The sequence below is a fragment of the Pygocentrus nattereri genome, chromosome 6, assembly GCF_015220715.1.
Source record: "Pygocentrus nattereri isolate fPygNat1 chromosome 6, fPygNat1.pri, whole genome shotgun sequence".
NCBI lineage: Eukaryota > Metazoa > Chordata > Actinopteri > Characiformes > Serrasalmidae > Pygocentrus > Pygocentrus nattereri.
This window is the reverse complement of record NC_051216.1, coordinates 29,629,483-29,645,506: the sequence shown is the minus strand read 5'-3', so window position 1 is coordinate 29,645,506 and position 16,024 is coordinate 29,629,483. Positions and strand designations below refer to the sequence as shown.

General features: G+C 37.0%; 1 protein-coding gene across 2 annotated transcripts in view; it reads left to right on the top strand.

The window, feature by feature from the left end:
• Positions 1-13,009, top strand: part of lrp1bb (low density lipoprotein receptor-related protein 1Bb) — a 412,476-nt gene extending 399,467 nt beyond the window's left edge. For both annotated transcript variants that reach the window (XM_037539357.1, XM_037539356.1), the window contains 8 exons: positions 590-764; positions 2,198-2,302; positions 5,803-5,916; positions 7,191-7,267; positions 8,926-9,016; positions 9,630-9,780; positions 11,289-11,363; positions 11,596-13,009. In XM_037539357.1, coding sequence (XP_037395254.1) covers positions 590-764; positions 2,198-2,302; positions 5,803-5,916; positions 7,191-7,267; positions 8,926-9,016; positions 9,630-9,780; positions 11,289-11,363; positions 11,596-11,736 — 929 coding nt within the window. In that variant the 3' untranslated portion in view covers positions 11,737-13,009. The remainder of the gene's footprint in view (positions 1-589; positions 765-2,197; positions 2,303-5,802; positions 5,917-7,190; positions 7,268-8,925; positions 9,017-9,629; positions 9,781-11,288; positions 11,364-11,595) is intronic.
• Positions 13,010-16,024: the final 3,015 nt, after the last annotated feature.

Sequence of the window (16,024 nt, the reverse complement as noted above, 5' to 3'; positions counted from 1 at the left end):
TGGACCAATTACAAACTGCCTCATTTTTCAGATTGCTCTCTTGTCTGTAAAGAAATGCTCATTGAACATTTAACACCCAGGTTCAGATGATTCACATAGAAAGAGAAAAGCAGATCTGTAAAAAGACTGAAAGAAAGGTTTGATCTTCTGAGGTATTTGTTAGATGCCATTTTATTTTCACTTGATATTCAAAACCTGTCACTTCTTGGTAAATTTTAAAAGTATAAGCAGTTTTCTTCTATGTCGATGACACTGGCTAGAGGATAGACAACAATAAAGAAGACTATTTGAGCAAAAAGACCATTTCTAGCACAGAAAGAATTTAGACAGTTTGTGCCCAAAGAGGCTTGTAAATGCCACTGAGGCAACATTGAGGTGTTTCTGAGCTCAACTGATAAAATATTTCTTCTGTTATATAGTTTTTGTTATTCTAATTTACAGGAAAACAATTTATCTGGCTACTGTTGAAGTATCTTCACTATAGAACACCCAAGGCGTGATACTTTTTCATCTCTGAGCTAGATGTTTGATGTGTATAATTAGAATGATTAACTCAGAATGATTTCTTTGTGTTTTTTTCCCTTGACAGACATCTGTCACCATTACTGTGTAAACTCCAAGGCCTGCACGCTCTCTAGCTCTGGCCATGTGGAGTGTGTGTGTCCAGCTCGATATGAGGGGATCAAATGTGATGTTGATAAGTGCCTACGGTGCCATGGAGCTCCATGTATTATTGATGGAGAGACAGGAGATGTGGCCTGCAAGTATGTTTCATAAAGGAGAACGGTTTCCTTTGTCCCTTTTTCAAAACACGTATTTGTTCAATTTAAACAGGGCTTTTGTAGCACTGCATTAGTTTCATGACATCTTATAAAGAACATTCACTTGAACACCAAACAGAGCCTATTACACTCAGTTTGTGTGACATTTGGAAGACACTCACATTCCTCTTCATGCACCATATACAAAACTGTGCAAAGGTCAGAGACCACCAATCATTTATATAGTGTTTGTGTAAACAGCAGTATATTTATATTTATATAGTTATTTGTTTTTCAGGAGATATTTCTGAGGAGATCAGACATAAAATACACTACTGTATGAAACTGTCACTGGGGCTATACTCCTCTTGTCACTGGGTGTCACTTGTCACTGGTATCTCAATACCAAAATCCATTGAAATTATATTGTCTCTATGCACCTTGTTTAGTTTTCAGCCTTTTTATTTTATTGTTCTGTTTCAAAATGTTAGGTTATGAAAAGGTGCAAAAAATTTCACCTGGGAAAAACTTATTTAAGGTACACAACTGCACTTAAAAACTACTGTAGTACCTTTCATGGTATATTTACATTGTTTGTACAGTAATGAGCAAAAAAACGTACCTGCGCAGTACCTTTTAATTCTAACAGTGTATAAGGAAGGGCAGTTGTTTCCAAAACTGGAGTTTAAAAATTATATAAAGATATAAAGAGTTTTATTCCAAAGTTATAAGTTTGTATATGATAACTTTTGTAATAGGACAAGCGCTGACCTACAATCCTACCACCTAATGAAGGTGCTGTTAATGAACATACAGTATTGGTATTTCTTGTATGTGTGAAGCCCATTTTCAACCGTGTAAACCACAGAAGAAAAGAACACTCCTGAAAATGGTCTGTAATGTTTTTGGAACAAAACTCTTTAGAAATTTGAAATTAGGACTGCTAACAAGACATGGTAGACCACCAAAACTATCACTAAACTATCAGGTAAACAGTACCTACAGCTGTAATATTTGAGAAGAGAAAATAAAGCTCAGCTCTTGCTTCAGATATGGAAAAATCCACAGTCCATCCTTCCACTGTGAGAAGACAACTCAACAATATCAGTTTGAAAAGATGTGTAGCTGTCAAGAAACTGTTACTGAAAAAATAGAAAGTGTGTAACTCAGACAAAGAAGTTGCTGGTGGAATGGATTTCCTTTGAAAACTGAAAGCAAGTCTCCTGAAAAGATTGAAAACTAACAAAGGCAAAACATGGTACAGTAAACTAACTAACTTGTACCTAATTGCCATTTTGAATGGGAAATCAAATAACTGAAAGGTTTTCTGACTTTTGTACAGCACTGTAGAATGTTTGGATTGGGTGTTGAATAAACATGCATTCAGTATTACATTTAATTAATTTCTCCATCTGCCCTCCCTCTCCATCTTGCAGCTGCACCAGCGGTAGAATAGCATCCAGCTGCCAGCTGTGTGATGGCTACTGCTACAACGGCGGCACCTGTCATCTAGACCCAGACACCAACCTGCCCTTCTGCCAGTGAGTAATGACTAAATAGGTTTCTTTTGTCTCGCTCCAAATCCCTGTAATTAGACGCGTACCGGAAAACGCCTCATAGAGCCTCAGCGTTTATTTGTGAAACCTAACAGATGCCAGAAAACACGTTGATGCGCTTCTCATCAGTGGGGACCAAAGCGGCTCAGCAAGGGGCAAAATGCTGGCACCTAGTTTAAGAGTCTTTGCTTTAGAGCTAATTTTGTCTCTGAAATGTCTGCATTTGCTTCAAAAGAGTCTTAGGGAGCAGCTTTGCATGTCCACACTAGGCCAGATGTTCTAATCCTTTTGTACCAGGTTTCAGGGGCAAAAATTATACATGTTATTTGTGAGACTAACGACGCAGTGGAAACACGCAAAATGTGGAAGGGTGGCTGATTATATATTCCATGATTGCATGAAAAGGTATATGATTAGTAAATTGAACCTTAATTTCTAGTGGAGCGCAATCATATAATTATTATTAATTTTTATTATTGGGTTTTTTTTTGCACTGTGCCTTCTTATATACACTATATGTCCAAAAGTTTGCAGATGTCTTCTCCTCCAGCGATTTTACTGAAATCAAGGGTATTGATTTGGAGTTCCTCTCAGCCTCTGCTTTTCTGGGAAGACTTTACCCTAGATTTTGAAACATTGCTGTGAGGATTTGATTACCTTTAAGTAGAATAGCATTAGTGAGGACTGGTACTGATGTTGGATGATTAGCTCTGGATACACACACCACTCCAGCTCATCCCAGTGGTACTGGATGGAGCTCCAACACTCTACAGAACACAGTTCCACTGCTCCACAGCCCAGTACTTGAGGGCTTTAAACCTCTCCAACCAGCACTTACCATTGTAAGGGCATTCACTGATTAAAACAGGGTGTCTGGATACTTTTGGATATAAAGTGTACATAAATCTGGCCCACAGTGGTACATTTTGTATCTGGTTCCTTAATTTTTTTTTCTCTTTATCTCTAGCTTTTTAAAAAGTTATCTATATGTCAGCTGTCACATACTGTGCCTTATTTATACTATGTGCAGTTATCTTCCTTGTCCAGTACATCAGGTAATGTTAGTGACCAGTTGGTGACAAAGAAGATGACAGCAGACAAGCGAGAGAAAGTGTCCCCCTAAGCCTGGTGGTTAACAAGAATTAAATTACAGTCAGTTCCATTCAGGCACCAAACTGAAACAGGGTGTTTATATTCATGTTGAGAAGTCTTGTCATTTGCACCAAATAGTCTTTGTAGTTTAAATGACATTTGTGGCAATGCCTGACACAATTGAGAAGATAAAATCAATTTCTATGCAAATGATCTCATCTGGTTTTCTGTGAGGTTAAAACATCTGATAATGTGCTTTATTCACTGGCTCCCAGACGCAGAAAATGTATACATTGATTTATCTTTCTGTGTGGAGAAGTCATAATGGTTGACCTTAAATGCAGTCAATATAAGGAAATTTCCAATCTTATGAAAAAGATTATGAACATCTCATTCAGTGCAAACCAGTGTTATTGTCATACACACATTCATACAGACAGTAAATGGGGAGAAACTCAGAAACTCTAACCTATTACGAAGTCTTCAGTGTCTTTATTTAAACTTTAAAATGATGATTTCCTTTTATACAACTGCTTTTACTTAACACATGATTTTTTCCACATTGCAATAAAATGTAAGCATTTTTTTCCAGGTCTTTTAATTGTTATTAGCTGGGCTGGATGAAATAATACAATGTGTTTTGGTTATTTAGGTATTTACATTGAATATGTTCAGTACTGTGAAAAGGTCAGAGACCACCATTCATTTATTTAACTTCTGTTAAATATAAGTTGCTTGTTTTAAGGAGCCATTTTGGAGGAGATTAGATATCTGATTTAAATTTGCATATGGAAGCCGAACATCAAAAGGAAATAAATGAAAAACAACTTGGTTGGGTGTTAAATTGTTATAAGGATGTATCCTTGAAGACATTTTTAACTGAGAACATGAAGTAGACAAAAAAGAAGGTGACAGTTTATTTTGAGTGGTCCTTTGTAGATGAAACAAGCACTCAACTTGTCAAAAACATATGAGGGTTAGGATTAGGTTCTGGGTTAAGGTTAAAGTAAGAATTAGGGCCAGGGTTAGGGTGAGGTTTTGAGTAAGCTTAGGGTTAATGGAAGAAACATATTAATAATACATCTACTTAATGTAAGTAATGTATCAACAGTACAGCTACAAGACATTTACTTCAGTATATTCAGATGCTTCACTACTGCTACTTCACTGATATGTTGTTAATATGTTACTGATAATCTGTTAAGAGTTCATTACTCATCTACAAAGGACCACTCCAAATGAAGTTACCAAGCAGAACATTTTCAAATCAATCATAGAAACCGCTGCTGTTCTCAGAATAATAGACTGACCACCCCAGAGTCTAGAACTCAGCATCACTGAAAGTGTTTGGTATTATTTGGATTGTACGAAGCAGAAAATGCAAAACTGAAAGTCTTCTGAAAAGAATGGAAGCTGCAACAAAAGTCAATTATGAACAATCTAAATACAGAACTGATATTATATTTAGGGTTATATATCATTATTGTTAAGGCTTTTGTGTAAATTTCTCTTAAGTATGCATGCATTGCCTTTATCCAAATGCTGAAAAAAGAATAAATTCATAAATGCATAAAGGCCATGTATTTATACATAAAATAAGCCAATTGAATAAGGAAGGGAAGAGTCAATTATAAATAAATAAATAAATAAAATTAATTTTTATTTCTTACAAATTGTATTAGTTTTTAAACAATACATAGACATTAGAGGCTTGGCCAAAAACTGCACAAATGAAAGGATGGTCTTTGACTATTGCACAGCACTATAGTAGTGTGTGGTTTTCTCGCATGCACAGCAGTTTAGAGGCAATGTGCATGGCACTGCATGGCACAGAGTTCTGTGCTCAACTCTGTTCCTTTTTTCTGGGTATCTACAGTGACTTTTGTATCTAGCAGTATCTGAGCTCAAGACTGTCTTTTTGTGTAACCTATTGGTAACTAGCAAAGATAATTTCTCTAGATAGACAAAGCACTTCTTGTAAGTCACTCTGGATAAGAGCATCTGCTAAATGCTGTAAATGTAAATGTGTTTAAATTGTGTTTCATCTGACTGCAGTTCTGTTGTGGAGGTTTATTGGCCTTAACCTTATTCAGAGTATTTCATATGACTCCTGTGGTAGTATTAGTCACTGTTTGCTCATGACCATTACAGTGTAATTTAGCCTGATTGAGGTACTGTTAAATGCCAGGGCTTTCAAACTTCTGAAGCACTGTTTGAGAAATGTGATGTAACTGACCCAGCCATCAAGAATGAAGGCAAGCGGACAGCATCAGATTCTACCCTGGAGTGAAAATTGTACTTAATGCTCATACCTAGCTTAATGAGGCCAGTGCGTTTTGACGGCTGACTCGCACTTTTGTTATTTTTCTTGACCCCACTGCAATTTCTTGCAGCTGCACAGCTGGGTTCAAGAACCAGCGCTGTGATGAGCTGGCCAACCCCTGTGATTACTACTGTCAGAATGAAGGGATATGCACAATAACCTCCCTTAACAAACCCCGCTGCAAGTAGGTCCCACATCTGTACCTACCCAACCCACCCCACCAAACCCACCCAATGGCCTCATCTCCACCCTGCTCCATCGCCCAGCACCGTCCAGTGGCCCTACAACACTCATCCACTTGTGCACAGGGCAGTCTATCTGTTTCTGCCCCACTGACCATGCCCATACCATGCCGGAGTACATAACCAACATAATCATGCACCTCTGCAGTTTGTTCTGCATTTACTTAAATTATGCCGTACATTGGTACTTTACCAGTTATTATACCAACGGAACAAATTTCTTCTCCATGTTTTTTTTTATTTTCCTTGCTTGTGCATTCACATTTTAACATTGTATGTATGATTTGTAATAAGTATTTGACTAAGTATTTTAGAATACTGTTGGTCTAGACTGGTCAAAACAACGCTACGTAACTTCTCACTTTGCAATAGGGGTGGGCAATATGATATCATTGTCACGATAAATTACACCATGATCAGCTTTTCTGAGTGTATGGTGGACAGCATTAATGACTGCATGCTTCATTAAAAACAGGTTTTGTATCTTGTCTGAAGTTGGATAGTATATGTAGTATGTGAAAAAAATTTTTTGAGGCATTTTTCAATTGACTGCTTGCCAAATTGTGATAATGCAGCTCTCAGCCAATCAGGTAGCTCTCAGGTAGCCTGAACTAAAAGATTGACTGATGTAGCACTAACTAAGGGAGACGGGACTATTTTTTTGGGGGGGGGTGGGGGGGTGGGTGGGGGGGTGGGTGGGGGGGTTGCAGTCAGTCAGTTATAGATCATGCATTATGCATTATCTCCATCCAAGCTCAAAAAAACCAAAATATCATGATATGTATCATGCATCATGACAGTGTATCCAAGTTTTGTGATATCATATTTTTGCCATATTTCTCACCTCTATTGTGCAATCTGGTGGAATATAATATCTTGACTTTTACATTTCTGTTATTTAATAGTGAACACATGCTGTTGTCATCCTCAGATGTACAAACTTCAGTCATCAATCATCTGATTAGTCACATACATACCACCCATTCAACGTTTTTCATTTCCAAACGAGGTGACACATCCTTTTGCCGTCTGTTTCATTGCTCAGCGTGATATAAGTGTGCTGATTTACTCTTCACAGTGTGGATTTATATCCTCCGCTTGTAGAAACTGTCTCTGGGCTGCACTATGTGTTTGCTATAATTCACCACATGCCAGCCGAACAGATTAGAATTCATAACCATCATCTGATGGCCCCTCTGTGGATGTTTTTAATCAGGTGCTCAGCCAATTGGTCAGGGACGCAGTGCGAGAGGCCCGCCCCGAAGAGCAGCCGCTCAGACAACACTGCTGGAGGTGAGCGAGAAGCCTACAGTTCGCCTTCATTACTGCACACGCACGACTCTGATTACAATATGGGCCCGCTGCTCCTCATATGCTTGCTTTCAGGGAGCGTGTAGCAAAGGCATCAGAACATGGACAAATATGATTTATGATGTAAGAGATTTACCGTAATACCCAGGGGGCTAAAAGCGGCTTGAAAATCCAGTAAAACTTGGGCTTTTTTTACTACTTCTGTAAGGGTACATGTACTTTACTGCAGTAGTTATACACACTGCTGTTCAAAAGTTTGGAACCACTTGTCATATGAATAATTTAAAAAAATGTATAATAACTTACAGTAATAACTTGATACAATGTAGATTGCAATGTTAAAAACTAGACACCAAAATGTAAACCAATTGTTTATTCACAATGCAAAGTACAGAAAGTACTGATGTGGTAAAAAAATCATAATATGTTTTTAAACTATAAACTGTACATATCTGTTTAAAGTAATTGTCCTGAAATTACTGTTAACTACTGTTTGCTCGGTGATATTTGGTCACTGCTTTTATAAGAGGCGTTGAAGATATCAGTTTTACTATATGCTTCATCCTCAATGAGAAATGTCCAGCCTTGGACAGTAAAGTTTTTTCTATTCAATTGTATTCTATTCAATTATCATTGAATATATGTATATTCCAACCAATTGTTTGAACAGTTATTTCATGCATGGGTTTTATATTACTGAACACGCTGAATCCAAACTTTTGAATAATAGAGTGCTTATGAATTTATTAACTGTTGTTTGTGTAAAATGTCATTGGCCTTTATTAATCAGTATTACTTAGACATTAGCAAAATGGCACACAAACTACTCTGCATTCAATTTATGAAACTGTTTGACATCCAAAAGAACCTTAATTTGAGTGCAGTTGATGACTCAGCTTCAGCTATAAAAACAAGCTCCCGCCCTCTAGTCCATTGTTTGCCATCATTTGGAATGTACCAGTTTACCTAATATGCATTATAGGACTCACACCCTAATTCGTGCAAGTGTTGTTTGCGAGCCAATAAAAGGGAAGAATTCAGCACAGGTTGTCCATAAAACAATCTACCCAGTCGTGGAATACTCTTTCACTGTGGAAGTGCAGCATTGGGGACTGCAAGGTCTGTCATGATGGAAGGCCTGTTCCTAAAACATGTGTTTGTTCATACTTATTACTTGGCTAAGATACTACAGAGCTTGTAAAGTTCCAATTTACGTTTACAGATTACCTGTTGATAATATTCAAGCCAAATTACCTACACTTTTAATGTGGCGATTCTCATGTACACAATCCTTATTATTACCATTGTTTCCTATTTTTATTGCTATTACTCAATTTATTGATGCTATTAAAAAGGAGGTATTAGTATGGACCCAACATGAGCCCAGTAGATACTCTTTAAGATGAAATTGATGAATAATGAAACATTCAGTGAAATTTGCTTACTTTTATTTAACTATTAGATATGCAATGTTAATAAATAAATAAATAAATAAAGGCGACTGTGTTCTCTTACAATCTCTTTCATTACTTTGAAGCGAATTTTAGAATGATTATGATTTTATATGCAGCTTAAGGACCCCTATGAGGACAGTGATGACTGGGGCTTTATTCCGCCTTTTTCATTCTTCTTCACCACAGGGAGCATAGCCATCATTGTGCCACTAGTCCTGCTGGTTATTTTGATAACAACAGTGGTGGCTGGAGTCTTCATCTGCAGAAGACGACAGAGGTAATACAGAGTAGCTGAGAAGGTGGACAAACTAACCTTTATGACCGCTTTAGGGGCTAAAACATGTAGAGAACCACATTTAAAAACTTCATAGATGCATTCTGAGGTAAATTCAGGTTATCATAAATATTTACCACACTTGCTAAGATTCTTGCTCTAACTTTGTTCAGCAATCATTTGAAAAAGTCACAAGCTTAAGCTTAAGGAAATCATTTTTGCATGATTACTAAAATGATGTGTGTTTAACAGCAAAGAGTTGGAGTTTTCAAACTGTGTGGAGTGAAACCAGCAGAACTCTGGATTATACCAATTATCCCGCAGTTGAACTGCAGTAACATTTGGATGTAGTTTTATGTAAAACATTTGAAATAAACACATTTGAAGTATAATTGCAGTATGCAGAAGTTAACCTGGTTGTTCAGAATATCCATAAACACTGTTATTGAAAATTACTATGGAAGATGATTGTGTGGCCAGGCCCTCAGTGTCAGTGTAGTTTGAGTGAAATACTTAGATATATAATAGCATACAGCACAATATATTTTCCAGGAGAAATGATAAAAGCTGTTTTCTCTGTAATACATCTTAAAAATGCCTTCATGGCCTGTCCTAGGGGGAAGCGAGTACAACGGCAACCCATGACCAACGGAGGCATTAATGTGGAGATAGGCAACCCATCCTACAACATGTACGAGGTGGACCATGACAACCATGCAGATGCTGGAAGCCTCCTCAAACCAAATTTCACACTGGATCCACATAAGGTTTGTGAAGCAGTTACAAGCATCATTATGGCTGCTGAAAAGATAAACTCTGTCTTTAAGTAACAGTGTGTGATGCTCACCTTCTATAGCTCAGGAGAAAAGGGCTCATTAAATCAGGAATACAGTGTGACACTACACTGCTTAGGTTTTTTGCATATTTTCGTCCAGGGTGACACTAACATAGATGACATCAGTTGCATTTTAAATATTACTGATGCAACCTGAGTTTTTTTCTAACAAAGATTGGGTCCCACTTTATTTGAAGGCTGTCTACATAGATATTTCAAGTGCATAAGCACTGAGTAACAGGTTTATAATGGAACAATTCAAGATTACCAGCAGCTTGTGCCAATAATCACTAGATTACAAAAAATACATATGGTTTTATGAAGCAAATCTAACATTAAAGCTAAAGTGACATATGTGTGTTCCCTTTGTGATGAGGTTAAAGCATCTTTCCCAAGTAATGGAAAAAAGAGGCCTAATTAAGAACAAGAGTTCATCTTGAGTTAAAATACACAAAATGGGATCTGTGTGCTTTGTTTTTAATGTCTGTAGTCACACAGGCTTCTTTAATAGAACTTTCTTTTATCAAATCAGTGTAACAATGTCTATCATAGTAAGAGTACTTTTGATAATTACATTTAAAAGCAAGTAGAAACTTATAATTATACTCGAGTATAGTTTTTGCACAGGAGTGCAAAATCTAACACCTTTGGTCAAATTTGATGTTTTGTTGATTTTCTGCAAGTCCTCTAAAGGGAAGAGAGTTAAATGTGCCATTTTTGTCAATTTTATTGCACAATTTTTATTTAGATGTTGTACATATTAGTTAGAAAGAACATAAAATATAAAATGTGCCATAATGTTTGCATAGGCCACAGTTTGTGTTTATTTTCAGTGTTACATTCAACAGATGTGCAGTAATTATGCATTAAAATGGCCAGAAATGTTGTCTTTGTAGAAGATGTCAACTTTTCACAGTGCCAAAACCTTTGCATATTCATAGATACAGGAAAATGTGTATGAAAATTTCCACTCAAGTTTAAAGGCTTTGAAAATCTTCTATACAACTGCTTTGTGATGCTCTTAACTGCTACTTGGGAAGTGTTTTTTAACAGTGCTGTAAATGAAAGTATCTGTCACTGTAATTTAAGGCCCCTTATATTAATGCTAATATTAATATAAATTTATTTAATAAAATATCTTGCGATTACTGGCATATAAGTAGCCAGGTATATCGCTTTATATGTTATTGAGTGCTTATGCATGTGCCCTGTATAGGTAATCTTCTAATAATGTGTTATCTTGATTGCAACATCATTTTGCCAGCTGTAGGAGCTGCTGTGGAGACTTATAGTACTGCTATGACAGCATTAACAAAACTTGCACTGCTGTTCTGTTTAGCTTTTATTCTGCATACTCTAAATTTACATGCTGTACATGGAATGAAGGTCTAAATATAGGCCTGTTTGGACCGTTTTTAAGGCAGAGAATGTGTGTTACAGGGGTGGTGTGTAAAATCCAGTGACCCTCGTACTCTGAACATACACTCTGTCCCTAAAGAAGTTATACCTGGACAGGTGAAGACCTCTGTCCCTCTTCGTGACTGTACTCATTGCATGCGTGACTTGGGTTCCGTGGTCATCACTGTTTGTGCATTGCATGTTGCTTGTGCTTGCCTGGTTTTCCATATTTCTTCACCTTTAACTAATAAGAGTAATGAAAGCTGGAATTCTTTTCATTCACTGTGTGAACAGTTAATAAGTATGTGTGTTATTGGTATTAACTGCTTCTTAACATATCTCTTTGCAGCCTATGAACTACTCCAACCCAATGTATGCCAAGATATACATTGATGGTCAGAACTGTCGGAAACCAGTCATCAGCATTGATGAAAGGAGAGAGCTACTCCCAAAGAAACTTGAGGGGACGATTCGAGAAACCGCCGCATAGCCTGACTTTACACTTTCTACTCTTTTTTTTACGTATGTACAAAATGTATAAAACACATGGAGAAAAAGAGTTTTCTATTTCCTATCAGGTTCTGCTAACTCAATTAGGGTTGCTTCTATGTTTGACATCAGCGTTACCTCTCCATGTCTGTGCTATAAACTTTGGACTCCATACTTGTCCTTTCCATTTTTTTTTTTCTGTTGGTATTCATTTGCTGTTTGTTGTTTGTTTTTTTTATTCAGGATATACATACATAAACTGCACTATATATAAAGCTGCTGATTTGCAAATTGCTGATCCATAACAAGAAAATCACAGTAGCAAAAGAGATTTTTCCTTCTCAAACTATGTATTTTGCTTTATAGTGTTGGCTCAGCAACTATGTGGCACAAACCTTTTGTGTTGTTTTTCCCCAATCATGCCATTTATTTTGTATTAGCCCATCACATTTTTCTTATTTCCTTTCAATATTCAACTCATTTACACTTTAATGATGCTTAAAATTCATCTCTTGTTCTAGATGAAGTGTTTTTCTTTTTTTTCCCTTTATGCATTTTTGTCTCTACAGAGGGCTACTGATATACACTGCATTTAGACCTAATTCATCTATTCTTGTCCTCAGTTGTATAAGTGTGCTTATAATAACAAACTGCCCAGTCATATTCATCACTTTTCATTTAGGTGTTTTGCTTTCTGTCAATGAAAATAATGCTGCAAATATGAAATACAGTCTGTTCATCCAGCTCAACCACATGACATGTTGGAGGAACCCAATATTTAGTGGACAGTTTGCAAGAATACATCCTTACCAGTCTTTGACAGTGGTCTTTTCACAAGGTACTTTCAGCCCAGTGGTAACAAACTGCAGTCCATCTCGTGAACCTTATAATCTATCAAAAGTTGTATCTGGTATTTGAAGGACACTTGCAGTAATTCATCTTGTTTGAAGTCTTGCTAAACAAGAAGCAAACTAAAACTCACTCTAAACTAGTGCTCAGCATCAGTGAAAGTAGAAGTAGGTTACTGATGGCTGGAATTTGTCAGACGGGATGTAATAAGGGGTTTAATCTGACTTTACTGGCTTGTGGAGAGTTTAGAGAGTTATGAATGAAATCCTTTTGTCTGTTACTTTAAGAGAGGGACGTTAATAAGATACAGTACAAAAGATTTTATAATTTTGTATTTGATTTATATGTTGTTCGGCTGCTCGTATTTTGGACAAAATGTATTAAATGTAAGTACTTTTTATATAAAAAATGAATCAATATAAAATAAAGGCATTTTATTTCCATTTCAACATCTTTTTGGCTGGTGATTTGTATTGATTTGAGTGATCTGTTTTCACTTGTTTCTTTTGTGCATTTGCCAAGCCATATGCAATATGTGCTTAGAGGCTCAAATGCAAAAATAGTTAGTGGTTCTTAAGCTAAAAGAGGACAAAGTAAAATTTGATAAGTATTTGGAAAAACTAAATTTCACTGTTGTGAAGCAGGAAAGTAAATTGTTAACATCTCTAAGTTAATACTAAATGCCCAGAAAAGCCATTGAAAGAATCATTACTTTTTTACAGGCCAGATTCACTTCCATTTCTAGGTAATAGACAAGTACATACTGTTTAACAATCTTATGGATGGATTTATATCCAAATGTAACCAGACAGTCAGACAATGAATTCAGCCACTTTAGGTGCACCCATTGCGGATAAAGGTGTTCAATTGCTCACTCACAGCTTATGTAATCTCCATAGAAGGGCATGAATTCCTTGATTTCAGAAGAAGCACTAGATAAGCAGGTTTCTTAAAGGTTTGGAAATATATTTGTGCCACCTATTATCCCATTTTAATAACCTGGTACTTAAAACTGAGATTTCCTGATTAAATATGTGACATTACATTTAATGTTACTTGGCGCTTGGCACTTTATTATTCCAAATAACTATCCCATATGAGATGTTTTGCTTTTTTCAGTTATGTACCTAGAATCTTTTATGTATTTTAGTCCAATTTAATTGAACCACCTCACCATAATTTTGTCCTAGATTACTTATTACTATAAAATAACATCTAAAACTTAAAGGAGTGGAAAAGAAAGCATGACCCATCAACGTTTGATGTTGACTTTATTCCCATTTCATTGCTTTTTCTGTCTCAAAAGTGGTACAGAAATTCAGGCTCATATAATAAAGGTGTGTGAATTGCTAAGATGCTTGCATTTAAAATTTTAACAAAACAAGTTGACAGACCTTTCTGCTTGGTCTCTGCCACAACCGCAATCATATTGTGAAAATAAACAAAATAATCAGTAGATCACAATTATGTAGATTGTTGCTGCTTATTATTGCAGTTTATTGTGCCTGTCTGTCAGACCACAACACAGAGTAGATACACTCCTGATTTATTAACAAAAGCACAATAAACCAGATATATCTTACACAAAGGCTACACAACTTAGAAGGCCTACTTTGCTCAGCAAGCATAAAAACAATCAGAGAAGATGACACAGATGAAAGAGACCAAAGGATGCAAAGACTAGGGACCATTCTACATTACCATTACCTTAACAGGCATCCAGCATTTCTTCTCTGGACCTTAGCCCTCACATGAATCAGGTATTTTTTGAAGTTGGTATTTTACCTGATTAGTCCTTTACATGATCTTAAATGCTCTAATGAAGAGGAGCCTGGTATCTTGAATGATGAAACGAGGTTCATTTCCTTGTTCAAGAACCATTCTCTTCAGGACCCATATTCATGAGTCTCCTTTCAGTGGGGATTGGCTTAGAAAACGGTCTGAAACTAGTGAAGTAAATTAAGAATATATATAGCCCTTCCACAGAGCCTCCTCAATATACTCCTCCAGTCTCCTTCGCTAACAGCAGGTAGACCAGTGAGCAAAGGCCTTGCACCAGATGGAGGGTCAATAGCACAGGTCCAGGATCTGTGAGGGAGTACTTTAGTGGTCTTGACCTTGATAAACTGCTATGCAAGGTGATCTAAAAGGATATCAATGACCACAGTTGCTGGGCTTTCTGTGGAAGGATAAGCACATTGGAGATGAAGACAACAGCCTGTACCTGCAGAAGACCAGGTTATATCCCTCTGCAAATCCAGGAAATCGCTGGATTGTGTTGTAACAGCCAGAGAGAAATAAGTTCCTTATGATGGTCTCAAGTGCATTTGGACAGGAAAATTTTGATCCTGGTTCCTTATAGTTCTCTCCAGTTTCATAGACTTGGGGGATTCAACCGTGCAAGCAAAGGAATGACTGATGAGGAGTGACAGATTCACTCAACCTTCAGGGAAAGGCAGTGATGAGGGCTCACTCCTTCCAAACACTGTAAACAAGGAAAGGAAACAGCTGCTAACCTGTTATATTGAGTGAGCTTCATCTGCTATTTACCGGTTTGTTTCCTCCATTGTATAGTCAAACGTGGGCTTAAAAATGGATATTAGTTGGACGAAGGGTTGTGTCCCTGCTGTTCCAAAATGATGGCGGCAAACACTCGATCACCAAAGCCAGTGAGAAGAACATCTTATGTGAGAGCTAGTGAGGTATGAACCTCCTTCAACCCAAGTTGACTTTATCATACCTTTCTGGCTATGGTGTCTTGGTTTCTCTGGGAGAAGCTGGGGAAACAGGTACAGGGTTGATGTGTGCAGGGTGGTCAGTTGTATAGTTCATTGGCAGCAGCAGTGAGTTGCTGGAGAGTCCATTGATGTTTCATGGTTTGTTCCTGTTGGTGCCTTTGTTGTTATGTGACACTGAATCGACTACTGCTGTTTTTTTCTTTTGCTGTTGTTTTTGTTATTGTTTACTTGAATGTATTTTAATGCCATCTTGAGACTCGTTAAAATGGTGTAAATCATTCTTCTTCCTAAGCCCTAAGAATATACTGACCAAGAATGCTAAATTCTTAAGGCCTTATTTGGGACTCCTTATTTTTATAAATAAATGGGTTCATTACAAGAGAAAGATCCACTGTCAGAATAATATCTGCTCTGTGGTAGCGCTGACCACTGAAACAGAGTGAAAAGGGGCTAACAAAGTATGAGATTTGAGTTATTAATATCAGCCAACTTCAAATAAAACATAACAGATACCAAAGTACACTGGGACACATGGTCAACACTTTATTTTGAGCCCTGCAATCTTTAAGTTATAATGATTTAATAGAACAACAGTTTGCCTAAATGTACAACTGTGTCACTGCTCGTCGACTTTCATTTGTGAAACCACTGTCCATCATCAAAACTAGCCATCTGGTGCATCATGACAGTAAAACAGAAGGG